At 32.5% G+C, this 22,011-nt stretch overlaps 2 protein-coding genes across 2 annotated transcripts in view; both read left to right on the forward strand.

Annotated features, from left to right (window-relative positions):
• Window positions 1-15,902, forward strand: part of LOC146997905 (DEAD-box helicase Dbp80-like) — a 32,025-nt gene extending 16,123 nt beyond the window's left edge. The window contains exons 2-6 of the mRNA XM_085812303.1: window positions 3,095-3,513; window positions 3,670-3,858; window positions 9,820-9,826; window positions 14,801-15,142; window positions 15,219-15,902. Of these exons, the coding sequence (XP_085668429.1) occupies window positions 3,095-3,513; window positions 3,670-3,858; window positions 9,820-9,826; window positions 14,801-15,142; window positions 15,219-15,889 (1,628 nt within the window). The 3' untranslated portion in view covers window positions 15,890-15,902. The remainder of the gene's footprint in view (window positions 1-3,094; window positions 3,514-3,669; window positions 3,859-9,819; window positions 9,827-14,800; window positions 15,143-15,218) is intronic.
• A 3,632-nt stretch (window positions 15,903-19,534) lies between these two features.
• Window positions 19,535-20,616, forward strand: LOC146997906 (ATP-dependent RNA helicase DDX19A-like). The gene is made up of 2 exons (XM_085812305.1): window positions 19,535-19,868; window positions 19,945-20,616. The coding sequence occupies exons 1-2, from the start codon at window positions 19,535-19,537 to the stop codon at window positions 20,613-20,615; spliced, it is 1,005 nt and encodes a 334-aa protein (XP_085668431.1). The 3' UTR covers window position 20,616.
• The last annotated feature ends 1,395 nt before the right edge of the window (window positions 20,617-22,011 follow it).

Raw genomic sequence — 22,011 nt, forward strand, 5'->3', positions numbered from 1 at the left:
AATACATCCATTATGTGTTGATACCATGCATTTTTCATTTTGTCACATATTTCTCGAATCTTCTAGAATCATGGGTTGCCTTCAAATCCTTTTCCACTTTCCAAGCTGCAATGTCTAAAATCCTAAAGAAAAATTATCCCTACAATTTCTGTAACAGCAAAAAGCCATAGTTTGGGGAAAAAAAGGGAAAAATGTAAAATTAATTTTATAGAGAAAACTGATGCACATTCTGAGACAATTACACAGGAAAAACTCTTACTATGAAAAAATTAATCTTTGGAATATGGTAACAGGTAGTTTGGCGAAATTTTGGTAAGGCGATAAAGGTTACTAGCTAGGACTTTAGCAGTGTACATGGATAAAGTCAAGAGTGTGCGCAATGCCATTTTTGTGCAATTCTGGGATTTTTTTTAAGTGAAAATAGGTCGACGTGTACATGGATACCGTGTATGTGCAATTCTTAAAAATGCAGCAAGCAGTTTGCGATTCTGCATTTTGTTCGAATTTCGCACCTAATCTTCGTCATGATTAAGCACTTTTGTTCCATAAAAGTTCTAGCATATGCGTAATTCGGCTAGCAGATTGTTTGAAAAAAATGTTGAGTAAAAAAAGTAAATAAATAAATAAAAACATGCCTTTATTCGTGAAAAACAAAATGGCATATTTAAAAAAAAAAAAAAAAAAAAATGCTTTGTGAATTGTACTTTATTTTTATTTATTTATACAGTCAAAAGTCGTTAATCCGGACTCGTCGGCACTTCGGCGATTCCGGATTATAGATCATCAGTTTGAATCTGGCAAGATGGCATGCAGAAATTATAAAATTAAAAATATGAAACCGTAATTTATAAAATAAAGAACAATTATGATCTAGAGGGTATCAAAATTTACAAAAAGAAAAATCTTAATATTTATTTGTTTACTTTATTAAACATTTCTTTCAATTCAGAAGTCAAACAACAAAAATCAGCGTTAATTTATTAACGTTGATTTTTGTTGTTTGACTTCTGAATTAGTATTTATTCGGCGTGTTATTGTGTCTTAATTTCTTTCAATGTAAGTTGTTTAAGTTGCTTCGTTTTATGTGATAATACTTTCTCTTTAATTCTATAAACAGAGATAATTTCTTGTTCAGTGACAAAGTTCCCCTGTTCAAGTCCTATAATTGCTGTGTCGAGAATACCGCAATCGAAATTTTTTCGTTTTCAATAACCTCTGTGTTACTTTCTTTACTACCGGAAGCAAATTATAATGACGAGGAATTTGATTTAAATCATATCAAAAATGGAATACATCGAGATGAAATACTATATTTAGTAAGGAATTATAAGCCAAATAAAATGAAAACATCTGCCCCGAAGATAAGGATAGTGCTGACAGATCAACTTCCAATTCATTGCATGCCGCGGTGTCCCCCCTTCCCTGCAGGATAATACTTCTGATTTCTGAATCATATCACTAATTTTATCTGCCATACACGCTAACTTGCGTATATCTTCATCACTAACTAATAATATATTCTTTATTTAGGTAGCTTCTCAAGCCAAAATGATTTGATTAAATTTTCAGACACATCCATAGTAGCAACTGATCTCAATTTTTGCAAAAGTTGTTTTGTCTCCAAGCTCAATATCAGTAATCAAACATTTAATCTGTACATTTTCACTTTCCTTAAATACATGTAATTTTAGCATCTGAAATATTTTGTGGCACTTTTGTTCGTTACAATATCCCAGATACTTCCGACTAACTTAGGTTCAAGTTGTGAAATTAAATAATTTAATTTCGTTTCTTCTGAAACAATATTACTGATTTTGAACTGCACCTTGGAAAAAAAAAATATTTCTGGCTTATCATCCCCAAAGAGGAGGTATTTTTACACTCCTCTTATGAAGTTCCAGCCACTGCACCTGCACCAATTCTTCTCCATGAGTCATGTGTTGTCATTTCAAAAATAAAACAGGGTCAGCAGTATGTAGTCTTGACTACTGATATTCAAACTGCATTATAATTAGAAACAGCAAGAATCACTAACGAATAGCTAAGTTAGTGCTTTTATCTTTTTGCTATTAAATGAGCTGCTGCTTGAATAACAATAGAATCAACATTAGAAAACGGAATAATCACAAATCATTATTAGTTCCTATTCAGTGTAAAATAAATATAAATATGAATAACTACTTGTTGCCATTCACCATAAAAGAAATATAAATATGAATATTAACAAAACATTAAAGTTAGTTTTACAAAATAATTAAACACATGCAAAAATATAAAATACTTGAAATAAAAAATAATTATTACTCATGCAATAACTACACATCTTAACATTAACTTTATTTAGGAATACAGTTACTTTAATTGCAGTTTGTGAATGCTTAGAATATACGAGTAGTTTATTTAATTTTACGTTTAATTCTAATCTAATAATTAATTTTCCTTATTTTCGGAAAATTGGTTATCACAGTGGGAGAAATGTCTTGACATTTGGTAAATTCATTTAAAAATGTATTATACTTGTGCAATTAATAGCAAGCAAGCTTATCATTATTTTGGTTTTGCCTTTGTTTTTTCAGTTCAAAAAAACAAAGAAACAAGTTAACTTATATTGTTGCATAATATTTTGTGTATTAAGTTTCTCATTTCAAGTAATCCTAACATGATCTCTTGTCATACATTTTTAATACCAATTGTGCAGCACTAGAGCATGAGAGATCTTGAGAAATTTCACAATTTTTTAAAAATTAATGAGTTAAATTTATGCACTTAAAGCTTTACATGTTTTGCTGTGCTCCATTGCTCCTTTTTTGATGCATTTCAGACATAAGTAATTAAAAAATCAGAAGATGCTCTTGCGAATTCTTTTATTAGAATTGTCAAGTTTAATTATGATTACGCATTTCTTCCAAAGTTTTCTTGACACAATGTAATATAAATTGCTGAAATATTTAACCGATTTTTTTTCCTCTTTCTGCAGGTGGTTCAGTTATAGAACTTGGAGCTCAGTGAATCCATGGCATCGAAAATCCACTGTATGTATTTTCGAAAGCATGTGAACTCTTAGCTGATAATTTAAATGAAATCTCTTATGAAGACAAAGGCCTATTTTGTACTCCTGCTGGGGCTGTTGATAAAATGATTATAGGAGAAGTTCAAAAAGTTTTAAATGATGCAAAAAATGCCCTTGGTGAAAGCTGTTATCCAGACAGTGATATTCCACAATCAGTAACCGAATATTTGTCTCACGTATTTCAGAAGTATTTGGCTAGTTGTTCTGATGATTATGATATATCTATTAAATGGGGAATATTTAACTGGTTTTTGACTTTTGAGATGATAGACAATGGTTCAGATGATTTAAGTGATGTTTCTGTCCAGAGTTATATTGAATGGGCTGATTGTCCTGATGATTTATATCATATAAACTTCAAAAAAGGATTTAGTTCTTTGATAGACATTCTTAATTGTCAACTATCTGATAAGACTGTGCTTCTAAACAAGGCTGTCAAGATTGTAAAGTAGTGTAAAAACTTTTGCTACGATAGTTTCAATGAATTTTCATTAAAACATCGATCTTGTGATAAATTTCCTGTTTTAGTTGAATGTGAAGATGGTGAAAAGATTTCTGCGGATTGAGTAATAATTTCTGCTTCTGTTGGGTTTTTGAAGGAAAATATGCATACGTTTTTCAGTCCTAATTTACCCGAAAAGAAAACCAAAGCCTTATCTAATATTGGTTTTGGAACAATGGATAAAATATTCTTGATATTTGATGAACCTTTTTGGACTTCTGATGACCATGGATTTAAAATAATTTGGGCAAATGAAGATGAGAAAAGTATAATGCTTCAAAATGAGGTAAAAATTATCACTCTTCTTTAGTTTCCTATTTTTTCCTCTTAAATATGTATCTGTTTTAATCTAATTTTATAGGAGTTAACTAAAATTTAATGCTTGAAATTTTTCATAATTCTTCTGTATCGATGATGGAGATAGTCTCTGTTCATCTAGTAAAGTGATTGGTAGCTGTAAGATAATATGTGAATCCATTGGAAGGAAATGCGCCTGTTCAGGAACGTGCACGAACTCAGAACATACACAATTTAATATGTACTTTATAATGTAGATTTTTTGTGGCAACAGTGATGTTTTGTTATATACAGTCAAAAGCCGTTAATACAAACGCTTCGGGACTTCGGCGATTCCGGATTATAGATCATCAGTTTAAATCTGGTAGGATGGCATGCAGAAATTATAAAATTAAAAATATGAAACCATAATTTGTGAAATAAAGAACAATAATGATCTAAAGGGTATCAAAATTTACAAAAAAAAAAAAAAAAAAAAAAAAAAAAAAGCTTAATATTTATTTGTTTACTTTAGTAAACATTTCTTTCAATGTAAGTTGTTTAAGATGCTTCGTTTTTTATGTGATAATACATTCTCTTTAATTCTATAAACAGACATATTTTCTTGTTCAGTTACAAAGTTCCGCTGTTCAAGTCCTATAATTCTTGTGTCGAGAATACCGACTAATTTGTCAATCAAAATTTTTTCGTTTTCAATAACATCTGTCACTTTCTTCCCTATCGGAATTTGATTTAAATCATATCAAAGACGGAATACATCATCCAGATGAAATGCTACATTTAGTAAAGAATTATAAGCCAAATAAAATAAAAACATCTGCCCTGAAGATAAGGATAGTGCTGACAGATCAACTTCCAATACATTCCTGCTGGGGCATTAAAGATAAACAAAGTTTAGATAAACAATTGTTAAAGTTTAGATAAGCAAAGGATATGCCTTTATCCATTTTTTACTGCAATTCCACTTTTTGTTTAATGGACTTCGAAACATAGTTTCGCTTTGTAGATCCTTTACATATTAGTAAATATATATCAGAAATTCTATTTGACATAATCGAAAGTTCAAGCTTACTTTTATAAAATTGCTGTAACAGTCTGCAAAAAATAATAAGCCGGATCCAATTCGAAGATTAAGGAACAACGCAATCTGCAACATTAACTGAATTAGATAATTTTAGCTTAGCTTATACCGTCCATTATACATTAAACGTGCATGCGTAAACATATTTTGCGCATGTGCACATGCATATTTGCAGCGTAAAGGTCTTACGCACGTGCGTGAACGTGACACGTGCGCAGAAAGTTTGTAGCTTTGAGGTCCGGATTATGGGTGTCCGAATTAACGACTTTTCACTGTAGCTTGTTTCTTTTTCAGATTCAAAATATTGTATAATAAGTTGCCAAAATGAAACTTTATAATATGACAGTGAAAAATAAAAATGTTTTATTTTAGTGTTATTTTTTAAATATAATTTTTTATATATTACCATTATTTTAATGAAATTTATGAATGTTAGGATGTTTTAAAAAAATTATCGAAAGATTCTCAGATTTGGGAATTAAAAAGATCTTAAAATCGCCCAAATGTTGACAAGTCGCCAAATTTAGAACCGTTTAATAAAAGAATTCACATCCCCAAAAGAGAAAAGTTGTTTAAGAGGTCTTTATTAGAAAAAATGAATTTTGAAATGCTTATGTTTCACTTCTTTCTTAGAAACTCGAAGAACCCATCATTTATATTAGAAATAGAAACAAATTATAACTCATGAACCCATTCAAAACATAGCCATGTATACATCAGTGAATCTCCAAGAATATTCCTCCAAAATGCTCATTCACACTCAAAATGGCAGTCGTAAAAACAGACAGAAGTTTCAAATGATTAAAATTAAGGACCTTCTGCTGATTTTAGCCAAAATTAAGGACTTTTAACGACCAAAAATCGATTTAAAAAAATCTAAGGACTTTTAAGGACCGTACGAACCTTGTGATTACCTATTATTTTCCTTTGTCTCTCAGTGCATAAATAAATATATGTAATTTTGAGATAAACAAATCCCCGTATTTACAAATTATATGCGTTATTGTAAGACAACTATCACTCTTTTTAATTGCTTACCAATAAATTCACAAAATATTCTTCAAAAGAGGTGCCAGATGATGCTGGCTAAAATACCCTATTATGCTGCTCCTATTACGATAAGAATATAGTTAAAAGCAATTTAAATTATGTATATAATGAAAAATTCATCCTTCCTTTACGTCAATATCCAAAAAGCCTCCTTCAGCTACTTCAAATGTCAAACCCATTTTTGTACCGGCCGTTACTGCATCAAAAAAACATTCTTCTGCATGGGCATCTACATTTACAAAATAACAGTTAATGAAGGGCAAGAATACTGTTGCAAGAAATACAGCCTGTAAAACTGATAATTTGTGGGAAATGATATTCATTTTTAACTAATTATAGGTCAATCAAAATTTGCTCATAATATTAACAGCCACGTTCATTTACGTTTTACGGACAGAGTCAGAAACATTGCAGATGTTGCCACTTATACAAAGTTCTATCTACTAAACTTGATTTTAAATGGTTAGGCTCAAGAGCATATTATTTTACACATGTCCTAACAGACTGTAGAAACATTAAAGATAGAAAAAATTATTCGCTCTTCTAAACAACTTCCAGTTCTTAATTTCCTTGTCATGCAAGTTATATTTATATGCGTTATGTGGTCAGCCATCAGGATTATCGGTGATCCTACTTAAATTCAATACTAACTGGCATTACGATTTTCATGGTTGGTCTGATGCCGACTGTTGAGTAGTACTATCTGTGCGAGAGTAATAAAAATCAAGCACCTCAGTGGAAAAAGAAAGAAATTATTATAATTGCTTGAGAAATAATCTGCTATCTTTTCATCGTATAAGCCGAAAAGTATGTATCATAATATCTGATGTCTTTTAATTGGTTTCGTATATTGTTTTGTAGTTTGCAGTGCCATGCCGTTCTGGTACAAGTGTATTCGATGTGCTATTTTGGTGCATTCTAGCATTTTCCTCATTGTAAATATTAATTTAAAAATTAATTCATTGTTAATATTAATTCATAAAATTATAATGAGAGATTTTCTCTTCCTAAGTCAAGAAGCACTGTCAAATTATTTTGAGTATATTTTAAGTGCTTGTATTAGCTTATTGGACTTATTTAGATTAACAGTCTGTGTTGAATGAATGATTTTGCATAACTTAGTGTAATAAAATTTATTTTCAAAATCATTTTAACTGTTTGGTCATTATAATATTGCACTAGCTTAGAGTAAGAAACCAAACTCGATTTCTTTGCATATTAATCAGTCTCTTCTGAGCAATTTAACTAACTAATATTTGAAGTTACTATGAAAGAGCTTATCTGTGAGATTTCATATTATTCATAAAAGTAAAAATGTTTTTGAAGTACTTATTCTAAAAAGAGTTTTGGTAACAATACGTGGAATCTCAAATTTCCTGTTGAGTGTTTTTTCGGAATAATTGACTAAATATAAATTTATGCTGGCATTTTATTTTAAAAAAACGTAAACAAGTTCACTTTTTAAAAATTATCTATTGATATTTAAAATGGATTTTAAGTAAATTTGTAATCATTTTTCCATATAGATTATATATACAGACAAAAGTCGTTAATTCGGACACCCATACCTCAAATCTACAAACTTTCTGCGCATGCGTCGTGTTGATTCACAGCGTAAGACCTTTACCGCTGTGAATTTGCGTGTGCGCATGCACAAAATACATTTACGAATGCGCGTTTAATGTATAACGGACGAGATAAGCTAAGCTAAAATTATCTAATTATCTATTTCAGTTAATGTTGCAGATTGCGTTGTTCCTTGATCTTCGAATTGGATCCGGATTATTATTTTTTGCAGACTCTTAGAGCAATTTTATAAAAGTAAGCTTGAACTTTCGATTATGTCAAATAGAATTTCCGATATATATTTACTAATATGTAAATATATATCGGTATATACAAATCGAAAGTATCTTTCGGAGTCCATTAAACAAAAAGTGGAATTGCTGTAAAAAATGGATAAAGGCATATCCTTTGTTTATCTAAACTTTAACGTTTGTTTATCTAAACTTTTATCTAAACTGCGGTGTGCAATGAATTGGAAGTTGATCTGTCAGAACTATCCTTATCTTAAGGGCAGATGTTTTTATTTTATTTGGCTTATAATTGCTTACTCGGCTTTGATATGATTTAAATCAAATGCCTCATCTGATAGGGAAGAAAATGACAGAGGTTATTGAAAATGAAAAAAATTTCGATTGACAAATTAGTCGGTATTCTCGACACAGCAATTATAGGACTTGAACAGCGGAACTTTGTAACTGAACAAGAAGTTATGTCTGTTTATAGAATTAAAGAGAATGTATTATAACATAAAAAACGAAGCAACTTAAACAACTTACATTGAAAGAAATGTTTAATAAAGTAAACAAATAAATATTAAGCTTTTTTTTTTGTAAATTTTGATACCCTTTAGATCATAATTGTTCTTTATTTCGTAAATTACGGTTTCATATTTTTAATTTTATAATTTCTGCATGCCATTTTAACAGATTTAAATTGATGATCTGTAATCCGAAAAAATCGATAAACCGGAATCGCCGAAGTCCCCACGAGTCCGGATTAACGACTTTTGACTGTATACATATATACGTATATATATATTTGCAATAAGTGAAGTTGATAACATTTACGCATGTGGCATTTTACATTTTTGGTCTATATTTTAAATTAAATATGCTTTCCTTAAGAGAATAAAAGGTATCTTAGAGTAAGAGGTCTGTTATTTTTAGTTGTCTATCTTACATACGTATATAATATGTTTTGCTTTTTAAGAGGAAGAAATATTAGTAAATGCAAAAAAAATATTTAGTGTTTGTCAATTCTTTATGAGATTTTCTCATTGCCACATGTTAAATACTCTCTTTTAGTGTAATATGATTAAAACTTTTTAAATTTATTTCCATTTTATAATTAATTTTTTTTGATACAGTAAGAAACAAGCAATCTATATGCTTAATTAGTAGAATTACCAAATATGGGGCCTAATTGGTTTTTCTGGTGGCATTTGTCACCAAAGATAAGCAAACCCAGATACTAAGAAATGAATAATTTCTGAGAACTGTCGATTTATCATAAAGTGAGAATGAAAGCATAGTTGACATAACGCCCAAATTTGTGAAAATATGCATAAAATAGAGTTATGTAAATCCATGGAAATGAATATGAAGATGCAGTGTGTAAAATAGCCAGGAGGGAAGAGGCTTTCATGTTATTTTCAGGTTATTTTCTGGTTAAAGGTCACATTCTTGATAGTGGTCATTCTATGGCTACATGAAAAATAAATTAGATACTTTTCTGTTATGCTCCTGCCACACATTTTGGAAAGTGTGTACCTAATGGAAAAATACAGCATGTGTGTATGCATCCTTATGTAAACTAATCTTACAACTTAAAATTATTTACCCATAAAAAAACCTGCCAAAATGCATAGCAGGCACATAACTGAAAAGTATCATAAATAACTTTTTTTTTAAGTAAAAAGTTTGGAATTTATTTTCTTTTAAAAAAACATTTCAGTTAAAACTCCTTTGTTTAAGTGTGCTTCTCCTTTCTTGATTTTTTTAAGCTTAAATCATCAATAAAACCCAAAATACCCAATTTGTGATTATTTCCTGCTAATTGTGTCATTTCTATAAAAATTATATAAATCAATATTTTACCTAAATGCATACTAAATCTCTCTGGATTTTGGTATTTTTTCACATCATGTGAAATTTTTGTCTTCGTGATACAGTCTGGGTTTTTTTCATTATGTGTGTTTGCACTTGCAGTACTAAATACCCTTTCAAAATTCATCTCAAAGCTTCCCCTTCATAGGGAGATGGTAAGTGCTAGGCAAATGTTTCAGCATATACGTTTATTGGATCATCTTAAAAGTTTTTGATGATAAATACTAATGAAGCAATGAAAAAACATAAGAAAATTTGGAACTACTCTTATATGCGCCGTCAGGTCGCCAAATGTGGCGAAAAATTTCTCGCCATGCTGGCACATTACTATCCAAATTTTTTGTCTACATTTCGAACTTTATGCGTAAAATGTCTCCAAAAAGCCGGTTTTCGCATGAAAAAAATCCAAAACAAAAAATTTAGAGAGCAAAAACGTAGTTTCTAACCAGAAATATTTTATATGAATCCATGTACACAGCGATATGTTTTAACTTAAAAAAAAAAATCTACGTATTGCACAGTCTAGCGAGCAAAGGAATCTACAAACTACGCACACCTCGCTTTAATAATTTAACATAACAACAATAAATTTCAAAGAATACCATGTACACAGCATTCTGTTTAAACTTGAAAAAACATCTACGAAATGCACAATCGAGAATAAATTACAAATAATTAAAAAAACAACAGAAATTCATAGTAAAAAAACAATGAACATAACATTCTACAAAATAAAAACAATAAAATAAAATGCACTTACCATAATCAGTACTTTTTCGGACAGCAGAACGTAGCTTTAACATGCCGCCACATGCGCTCTATATGACAGCCACAAACGTCCTCCACGGCATCAGGACGTAGTGATGCCGTGGAGGACGTCGCTATCCACAAAATTGATGCTATGGTTCACAAATAAATGTTCAAAACCTTCTTCTCCTAAATCCTTGTAAGATTTCCAGCCATCCAAAAAAATAGTTTACAAGGCTCAATCCCCTCTTTAATACACTGCATCAGCGTTTCCTTACTTCTGTCATGCACAGCCACTAAAAATAAGCTCCCAGACCCTCTTACAACCACGTCTCTCATTGCAACATAGGCCATTTCAAAACATGCACGACACGAACCAACAAGCAATTAAACCACTCCAGCAAATGAGTTTTCAACTTCAAAAGGGTTTGTCACAATCGTGACAGAAACCAGTGCCGGACACATATCGCCACATTTAGTGATCTTAGGGTGCATATAAGAGTACAGCTGAAAGTTTCATTGAATTACATAAGTATCATTTTGTTCTATGACTTTTTGCTTTCCTTTTGGCTGCTGAGAAATTCCTTTCATAAAAATGTTATTAGGTTCTTCATAAAGAAGTTACTGAGGCCCTGCTTGACAATCTCTCGGAGACTTTCAAAGAGACAGAAATGTGAGGGGGGTCAAGGTCTGGTGAACATTAAGGATGACACAAAACATCTCAGCCATGCTGAATAGGTCTTTGCCTGATACTCTTTAAAGTGTAGGTCCGAGCATTGTCATGGTAAAAGATAACACCTCGACTATTGGTCAGTTCTGAGCACTTAGCTTCGGTTTCTGCTTTTAGTGAAAAAGTATATTGCCTGACTTGGTAGCAATAATTTATGTTACACAATTTCTTTGTTGTCCCACCATACACAAAGCATTACTTTTTTGGGATGCTATCCTCTACAAAAGGAGGTTCATTTAGTGTATCCTGTAATCTTTTTTTGTAACATTATTGCATAGCATCCACTTTATGTCTCCAGTAATGAGCCATTTAAAAAAATGAGCTTCTTTATTTATTTTTGGCAAGAAGTCGCATGTGGAAACTGAAGCAAGCATATTCTGCTCTGTTAAAAGTATGGGGTACCCATACGTCATAGCAAGTTACCTACCTAGTCGCCTTCTAATGACATACAGTGCATTTGAAATATTAGGTTTGCCTGATACTTCTTGCTCTGTTTAATGTGGATTTTCAATGATAACTTTTAATAGAACCTTGTTTATGGAGGATGGCCATCCATAATCTTCGAGGCTGAAATTTCTAGCTTAAACTTCTTGAATCACATTTGAATTATGTCATCAGAAACAGTATTTTGTCTACATACAGCACAAATTTTATGAACTGTGTGACTACCATTTTTAACATTTTGCATATTAGCGGAACCACCTTTTGTGCAATGCGAGTTTTTACAGATGAAAAAATAAAAGGTTTTGTTGGACCATGTGTGTCCAAATCACGAAAATCACCAACCTTTCATGACTTTTTGTTAAAGAAAGGTTGCCAAATAATAATTCGTGTTTTATATGTGTTCTCAGGTTAGATTGTCACGAGTATGGCAGGATCAAGCTGTTGCGTTGCCGGCTTCCGTTCGCAAAAATATTCTGGGCTGCCAACTTTATTTTTGCACAAGGTCAAGTAAAAACAAACCACATAAAAAATCTAGATATTTTTTACTTCTGACTCTTTTTGTTTTTTGTTTATTTGTTCGTTCAGTTAAGCCAAATGTCTTGGTTCAATTAATTATGAAGCTTTTACAATATTTCACACTGCACAGTTTGTAGTAAGTCATTGCCATTGATCAGGTCTTGAGGGTATCTCAAATCGGACTATTTTTATTTAACAATTTGAAGCCTGAATCAAATAAATATTTATAATGTTTTTATGAAAATGTTTTTATCAACTTTTGTAATAAGCAATATTTTAAATTATTAAAATATTTTACAATTCATGACATGATCAGGTGCAATGTGCATGAAAAGCCAGAGCCCCAAAACATACTCAGTTTTGTAGATAATAATAAAATATTTTGTTATATGCTAACAAAAATGTGATATAGTATTAAAAAGTCACAGAAAACTTACTTGTCAAATAGCAACATAATAGGTTACAGGGAGCCTATGGGGCATTTCATATGTTAACTGGAAATGAAGAAATATATTCACTGACTGACCTTATGACTGTAAGTGGCACTAGAAGAGGGGCAGCTAATTGGCTGGAGAGAAGGAGGCAGAGCAAACAAAAGTGCTCGATGTGTGCCTAGCAGATCAAATTGTGCCTAGCAGATCAAATGCGACTGGCAGAGTTTTTAATTAGTAGGGAGAAAATCATTTTAACAGCACACATGCTTTGAGTATTATATTTCTCATTTCTAAACCTTTGTAAAGAAAAGAAAAATTTGCTGGGGGTTTCGATATCTATATTTTGGACTTCGTACAGTAATTATTACTTTTTATGTTTAGAAGAGTCACCAGTATAGGTCACTGGTCATTAAATTAATTCAGTCTTACCAGTGACCCTACCAAAGCTAAATTCTGGAACAACTGTTTTACAGAATCTGGAAGATGTATTCATTTATGACATGGTCATTAGGGATTTATTGTGCCTGCTGCTCTCTCAAGGTCACCATTTGGATCTCTCATGAAATCCAAGGGAGGAATTAACTATCCAGATTTTTTTTCTTTTTTTTTTTTTTTTTTTTTTTTTTTTCTAAAAACCACCTATGAACATGAAGCACAATGCTAACTTCACCTAGAAAAGTGCTTTACGAGTGCTAGTTTGAATAGTAGGTTTCTATCTGCAGTTTTTTATGATGATGGGAGAGAAGTTCAACTGTATGTTTTATGTTTTTTAACCTCATGGAAGGAAGAAAGAAAAGATCACTAGGCCTTATTGGGAAAATTTAAGTGAAGATTACTTGAAAAGTTGCATTTAGTGAAATATTGAGAAATTGCATTGTGTGCTCTGATAGTGATTTAACATTTAATTTTACCTTCTTCATGCTATAAACATCTCTATGGCAAATAATCTTTGTCAATTATAATAATAATAATCTTTGTCAATAATCTTTGTCATCTTTAGAATTAAAAAAAAAATTGTTGGTGAAATAACTAAGTTGTTCCTCTGATTTTTAATTAAGGACTGGTTCATAGTCCTGCTGTAGACATAAAGATGGGATAATGGTTAGAGATGGTGACTGCTGTCCCAGAGAGCCCAGGTTCAATTCTCAGAGAAGGCATGTGTGTCTGTAAGTGTTTTGCTGGCAAGGGGGCACTCAAAATATGCAGCTAGCTGACACCTTTTTGAGAGTTTAATGGTAGGAGAACAAGGTTTAGCAACCTTCGGTATTTCATCAGCAGTTAGGCATTGTGATATCTAATATGCCTACTTGAATATTTGCCTTGTTTTAACCTGTCGACCTCTGAGTCCAGTTACTGTAATGATTAGTGATACATATTGATGGGTCTGTCTTTAAATCCTGGAGAAAGCATGGATGTATATAAGCATATAGTGTCTGCAGCAAGCGACACTGAAAATATACAGCAAACCTGAAGTCCTTTCAAGAGATTGGTGATAGAGGGAGAAGGGTGCAAGTCTCTTGTACCACCACACCTCTCAAAATTGAGACAGAAAGCCAGGTTGGAGGTATACTTGCGAGAATGTACAGGTTCCAGTCATCATATAGTATGTAATCTACTGCTTTTAGTTAGTTATTTATTTCTTAGACTAAAACATTCTTTTTAAATTTGAGCATGCAAAATAAAGGTGAGAAGACAGCAAATTTTAGGATCACCCTCTAAAAATAAACAGCTAAGTAATTAGATCACATATTACATGATTACCCAGGTGCTGGCCTTTCTTCAACCTGGCTCTGTTGACACAAACATATTCATGATGTAAAAACTTCACAAAATATGATTATTTATTCTGTCCTGTTTAAAAACCAAAGTCTAGATGGTAACTAAACAAGATAGTTCCAAATTGAAATAGATACTATTTCTCCACTGGGAACCATTTTCTACATTTAGTTAGTAGGTAACTTGTATATTCATGAGTTTTTGGACATAGAATTGAATACCATTTAATGAAAGGCATAATAATCAGATTTATTTTTATTTATTTATTTATTTATTATTTTCTTAAGTGCAGCAATAGAGTTATCACTTTAAAGTAATGTCATATAACTAAAATAACTGCTTTTTATGATCTTCATACATTTTAATTATTTGGGACGCATGCATTATATTTGTTATGATTTCAGTTTTTCTAAGTATATCTTTGTCTTTGCATATGTTAGAATTTACAGAAATCTATATTTTGACATTTACATTTTCGATAGGCTTTATCATGGCAGATGTTGATGATTGGGGTCTTTCTTCTCATATACAAGATAAAGGAATTTCGAAATTAGTTGACAATTTAAATTTAGACGATCCTATTCTACCACCTGTGCCACCTCCAATACCTCCTCCAAAGATTCCTGATGAAGCATCAAAAGACGATGATGAAAAAGATGATGAACCTGAATTAAATCCTGCTGAGATATCTCTGATGAAAAAACTTGCAAGATTTCATTTAATTGAAGTTTCTCATGATATAGATATCCAGAGAAATCCTAATTCATCTCTGTATTCTGTGAAATCTTTTGAAGAATTGAATCTGCGACCTGAACTTCTTAAAGGTGTGTGTGGTATGGGATTTAATTCACCCTCAAAAATACAAGAGGCTGCAGGCTGCTCTTCCTACTCTTATTGCAGATCCTCGACAAAATATGATTGCTCAGTCTCAGAGTGGTACGCTTAAAACTGCTGCTTTTCTTTTGGCAAGTTTGAGCAGAGTGGACAGAAATTTGAAATATCCTCACATGCTTATTTTGTCCCCAACATATGAGTTAGCCATGCAGACAGGAAAAGTGACAAAACAAATGGCAAAATTTTGTCCTAACATTGAATTTTTTTTTGCTGTTAGAGGTGAGGTTTTGCAAAGAGGAGAAAAAATTACTGCTCAGTTTATGATTGGAACTCCTGGTAAAGTTTATGATTGGGCAATGTGCTATAAGTGTTTTGATCTCAGGAAAATAAAAGAATTTGTTTTAGATGAAGCAGATGTTATGATCTCGACTCAAGGATATCAAGACCAGTCTATTCGCATCCGTAAGCAGCTACCGAAAGACTGTCAGATGCTGCTGTTCTCAGCTATTTATTCTGAAGAAGTCATGCAATTTGCAGAATTGATTGTTTCTGATCCTATTATAATTAAACTGAAAAGGGAAGAAGACAGTTTGGATAATATAGATCAGTATTACATAGTATGCAGAGATAAAGAAGAGAAATTTCAAGCTTTGTGTAACATATATGGTACTGTGTCAATAGGACAGGCTATTATATTTTGCCATACCAGGAAGACTGCATCTTGGTTAGTTGAATAGCCATTCTCAATAGATTTACAGAAGGAAAAGAAAAAGTAAGTAACAATTCTTGGTAAGATGCTCTGTAATTATAAAATAAAATTTATTTATGAAAGCAGTTTTTGCTTTTCAAAGAATAAAAATATTAATTTACCTTTAGTCAAACATGGTATTAATATTCGCATCATCCAAATGAGTAATTTTCTAAATTTTTGAAATTTCTGAATTTAAAGAAAAAGAGAAATGAATTATTGATATATATGTTGTTTAATTATTCTGTGTATGGTTAGTCATTTCTTGGATTTTTGTCATTATATTTCCCAATAAAAATATTTGCAAGTTATTGCGATAGAAATTTTTTAAAGTTAATTTTAATCACAAAATATAAATGGACAAAAAATATATGATAACTTGATTCAATATTGTAATTTATGTAGTTAAGACCACCCAGTAATGTCCAAAGTAAATGCCTCTGGCAGCATGAATGGCAGATGCTGTGGAAGTGACTCAGATATTGAATGTCTGATATAGTGTCTGGAGTGATGTATTCTCCAGATATCTTCGGCAGTGTGAAAATTGCTCACATTTTGTGCAACATTACATTTGGTGTTTTTTTAGAGAATCCGGTTATTGAACTTGTAGTAATCTCAAAAGTTTTCACACTTAGTGTGAGGACTTACCTGGAAGTAGTGTTCTTGCAGTGAGACTATTTGAAAGCAATTCTGATTGTATGACATGCTGTATTCAAGGCCAGAGCCAATGCAGCTATACCAGTAGCATTTTAGGAGACATGGGATGGCAAAAATCATATCTTCGATTGTGGCTGTGTTATCTTGTGGAAAGATTACATAGATAATTGTCAGCTTGCATGAATGTACTTGATTGTGAAGGATGGACACCAAATTAGTTTAAATTGCCATTTAGAGCTACTGTTAACGAAGAACACAGAAAATATATAAATCAAATATATTCAAAACAGTTTGTTCAGTTGCGGGCTGCCTCTACCCGAGGCTGGGTGCATTATGAATAAAGACAAAAAATTCTTAACCCCTTCGCGCCGACTGTCACGTATACGTGCCAGCAACGAACACACTTACCTAGCGGCCGACACGCAGGCGTGCCAGAGGATTGTTCCGTTCTCTACCGACTGTCACGTATTTGTGCCAGTACTTTGGAACTTTTTTCAAACTATAATTTCTGCCACAAGATGGCACTGTATGTCCATATGGTTTCAGATACATGTACATTAGACCTTCTGCTCGAAATGAGAGAAGCATGACTCACATACACGTGCTTTTGATTATATAAACAAACGGGGAAATAAATGTTTCCGAATGGCGTGATGTCTCTTTAAATCGCACGTGGTAGTTGTTTACTGTAAGTAGAGAAGTTTTATTTGCTCTAAAGCGTTGGGTATTTCGGTTTGCAGTTCAGTTTTTAGAAAGTAATTAGATCTTGTTAGACGTGAATTCTTTGTTTTTACCGTTGCAATGTCGAAGCCTCGAAAATGTTTAACAGAGCATGAAATAGCAGAAATGATGCAAAATATTTCAGATATTTATTCTGATATTCTGATATTGATTCTGAAAGATTAACTGAAAGACATTTTCCAAAACTTTGTTCAGAAGAGACTGATAAGAAAATGAGACGACGATGCTTCGTTTGTTCACATTCCCGGAAAAATCCTCCAAAACGGCAAATGAGTTATTACGAGTGCAAGGAATGTAACGTAGGACTGTGTGTAGATCCCTGTTTTGAAATTTTTCATACGAAAAGAGAATTTTAAGTAATATATTTAGTTTTCAGGTGTATAATGTTAAAATTCATAAAATGGTGAGTAATTAAAATAAAATGTGTAAAATATGCATTTAAACAAGAAATAAGGTAATTAAAGTATATATATAAAAATGTCTATAAAGCATAAGCCGTTTAAATACTCTATAGAGCATTTTTAAACAATGCGTTGATACTTCGGAAATTTCATAGATTTAGGCTTACTAGCAAAAAAGGCCCCCGGCCCTGGAGAGACGCTCGCGTAAGACACTGCCGGCCTCAGCGATAAGCGCGCGTTTTCGCTACCCGGCTCGAAGGGGTTAAGAAGCCATTCTTTTTTTTCATCACAACATTCTCACTCTTCCGAGATCAGCTTTCGTTCTGTCTACAAGCAAAACATTCGAAAAACTCAGCATGCAGGCTGAGCAGTGCTTCGCGCCATTTATTACTTTAGTTCATTTCACAACATCCTCCCCCCCCTTTGAGACTCAGGTTGAGTCTCAAGCTCATAACAAACATTACTTAAAAGATCACAACATCCTCCCCCCCCCCTTTGAGACTCAGGTTGAGTCTCAAGCTCATAACAAGCATTACTTAAAAGATCAAGTTTTTTTTGGAGCTTTCACATGTTGTCCAGAGGAGGAATATTGTTGCATCACCATTTTATCAGGTGCAATTTCCCTTTTTAACATACATCCAGCACTAGAATTAGATTCCTCTGCACCCAGTTTCTTATCAGGAATTATGTTTCTATCATTGGCCTGTATCTCCAGAGGAAAGATGCATTGTATTGGTCGTACAGCTGTTCCATGCCGGGTCTTGAGTTTAACCGTACAAATCTTTCCATCACGTCCAGGTATGAATTCTGTAATTCGGGCTAAGGACCAAAATAAACGTTTTCTGTTATCATTCTCCATCAGTACTATTTCTCCTACTACAGGTTCCCGAGATCGTTTTTCATTATGCTTTTGAACCAGTTGACTAAGGTATTCTTTTCTAAATCGTTGTCTCAGATCATTTAACAATTTAGTTCTATACTTTAATCTCTTATTAAGACTTGACGAATTTAATTCATCAAGATCTTCAACATTGGAATTTCTGTTCTCGATAAGAAACATGGCGGGTTTCGGAGGGACTAATTCCTGCAGACCACACCTCTCAAAATTGGAACAGAAAGCCAGGTTGGAAGTATACTTGCGAGAATTTACAGGTTCCGGTAATCATATAGTATGTGATCTACTGCTTTTAGTTAGTTATTTATTTCTTAGACTAAAACACTCTTTTTAAATTTGAGCATGCAATAAAATAAAGGTGAGAAGACAGCAAATTTTAGGATCACCCTCTAAAAATAAATAGCTAAGTGATTAGATCACATGTTACATGATTACCCAGGTGCTGGCCTTTCTTCAACCTGGCTCTGTTGATACAATCATATTCATGATGTAAAAACATCACAAAATATGATTATTTAGTCTGTCTTGTTTAAAAACCAAAGTCTAGATGGTAACTAAACAAGATAGTTCCAAATTGAAATAGATACTATTTCTCCACTGGGAACCATTTTCTACATTTAGTTAGTAGGTAACTTGTATATTCATGAGTTTTTGGACATAGAATTGAATACCATTTAATGAAAGGCATAATAATCAGATTTATTTTTATTTATTTATTTATTTATTATTTTCTTAAGTGCAGCAATAGAGTTATCACTTTAAAGTAATGTGATATAACTAAAATAACTGCTTTTTATGATCTTCATACATTTTAATTATTTGGGACGCATGCATTATATTTGTTATGATTTCAGTTTTTCTAAGTATATCTTTGTCTTTGCATATGTTAGAATTTACAGAAATCTATATTTTGACATTTACATTTTCGATAGGCTTTATCATGGCAGATGTTGATGATTGGGGTCTTTCTTCTCATATACAAGATAAAGGAATTTCGAAATTAGTTGACAATTTAAATTTAGACGATCCTATTCTACCACCTGTGCCACCTCCAATACCTCCTCCAAAGATTCCTGATGAAGCATCAAAAGACGATGATGAAAAAGATGATGAACCTGAATTAAATCCTGCTGAGATATCTCTGATGAAAAAACTTGCAAGATTTCATTTAATTGAAGTTTCTCATGATATAGATATCCAGAGAAATCCTAATTCATCTCTGTATTCTGTGAAATCTTTTGAAGAATTGAATCTGCGACCTGAACTTCTTAAAGGTGTGTGTGGTATGGGATTTAATTCACCCTCAAAAATACAAGAGGCTGCAGGCTGCTCTTCCTACTCTTATTGCAGATCCTCGACAAAATATGATTGCTCAGTCTCAGAGTGGTACGCTTAAAACTGCTGCTTTTCTTTTGGCAAGTTTGAGCAGAGTGGACAGAAATTTGAAATATCCTCACATGCTTATTTTGTCCCCAACATATGAGTTAGCCATGCAGACAGGAAAAGTGACAAAACAAATGGCAAAATTTTGTCCTAACATTGAATTTTTTTTTGCTGTTAGAGGTGAGGTTTTGCAAAGAGGAGAAAAAATTACTGCTCAGTTTATGATTGGAACTCCTGGTAAAGTTTATGATTGGGCAATGTGCTATAAGTGTTTTGATCTCAGGAAAATAAAAGAATTTGTTTTAGATGAAGCAGATGTTATGATCTCGACTCAAGGATATCAAGACCAGTCTATTCGCATCCGTAAGCAGCTACCGAAAGACTGTCAGATGCTGCTGTTCTCAGCTATTTATTCTGAAGAAGTCATGCAATTTGCAGAATTGATTGTTTCTGATCCTATTATAATTAAACTGAAAAGGGAAGAAGACAGTTTGGATAATATAGATCAGTATTACATAGTATGCAGAGATAAAGAAGAGAAATTTCAAGCTTTGTGTAACATATATGGTACTGTGTCAATAGGACAGGCTATTATATTTTGCCATACCAGGAAGACTGCATCTTGGTTAGTTGAATAGCCATTCTCAATAGATTTACAGAAGGAAAAGAAAAAGTAAGTAACAATTCTTGGTAAGATGCTCTGTAATTATAAAATAAAATTTATTTATGAAAGCAGTTTTTGCTTTTCAAAGAATAAAAATATTAATTTACCTTTAGTCAAACATGGTATTAATATTCGCATCATTCAAATGAGTAATTTTCTAAATTTTTGAAATTTCTGAATTTAAAGAAAAAGAGAAATGAATTATTGATATATATGTTGTTTAATTATTCTGTGTATGGTTAGTCATTTCTTGGATTTTTGTCATTATATTTCCCAATAAAAATATTTGCAAGTTATTGCGATAGAAATTTTTTAAAGTTAATTTTAATCACAAAATATAAATGGACAAAAAATATATGATAACTTGATTCAATATTGTAATTTATGTAGTTAAGACCACCCAGTAATGTCCAAAGTAAATGCCTCTGGCAGCATGAATGGCAGATGCTGTGGAAGTGACTCAGATATTGAATGTCTGATATAGTGTCTGGAGTGATGTATTCTCCAGATATCTTCGGCAGTGTGAAAATTGCTCACATTTTGTGCAACATTACATTTGGTGTTTTTTTAGAGAATCCGGTTATTGAACTTGTAGTAATCTCAAAAGTTTTCACACTTAGTGTGAGGACTTACCTGGAAGTAGTGTTCTTGCAGTGAGACTATTTGAAAGCAATTCTGATTGTATGACATGCTGTATTCAAGGCCAGAGCCAATGCAGCTATACCAGTAGCATTTTAGGAGACATGGGATGGCAAAAATCATATCTTCGATTGTGGCTGTGTTATCTTGTGGAAAGATTACATAGATAATTGTCAGCTTGCATGAATGTACTTGATTGTCAAGGATGGACCCCAAATTAGTTTAAATTGCCATTTAGAGCTGCTGTTAACGAAGAACACAGAAAATATATAAATCAAATATATTCAAAACAGTTTGTTCAGTTGCGGGCTGCCTCTACCCGAGGCTGGGTGCATTATGAATAAAGACAAAAAATTCTTAACCCCTTCGCGCCGACTGTCACGTATACGTGCCAGCAACGAACACACTTACCTAGCGGCCGACACGCAGGCGTGCCAGAGGATTGTTCCGTTCTCTACCAACTGTCACGTATTTGTGCCAGTACTTTGGAACGTTTTTCAAACTATAATTTCTGCCACAAGATGGCACTGTATGTCCATATGGTTTCAGATACATGTACATTAGACCTTCTGCTCGAAATGAGAGAAGCATGACTCACATACACTGCTTTTGATTATATAAACAAACGGGGAAATAAATGTTTCCAAATGGTGTTCGCACGTGGTAGTTGTTTACTGTAAGTAGAGAAGTTTTATTTGCTCTAAAGCGCGGTTTGCAGTTCAGTTTTTAGA

This window comes from Stegodyphus dumicola, chromosome 3 (assembly GCF_044657685.1).
Source record: "Stegodyphus dumicola isolate Sdum_Otavi_A_Nest chromosome 3, ASM4465768v1".
Classification (NCBI taxonomy): domain Eukaryota; kingdom Metazoa; phylum Arthropoda; class Arachnida; order Araneae; family Eresidae; genus Stegodyphus; species Stegodyphus dumicola.

Coding starts and splice junctions, on each gene's coding strand:
- LOC146997906 (XM_085812305.1), top strand. CDS start 19,535: ATGGCAGATGTTGATGATTGGGGTCTTTCTTCTCATATACAAGATAAA. Junction 19,869..19,944: donor GCGACCTGAACTTCTTAAAG/GTGTGTGTGGTA, acceptor CTCTTATTGCAG/ATCCTCGACAAAATATGATT.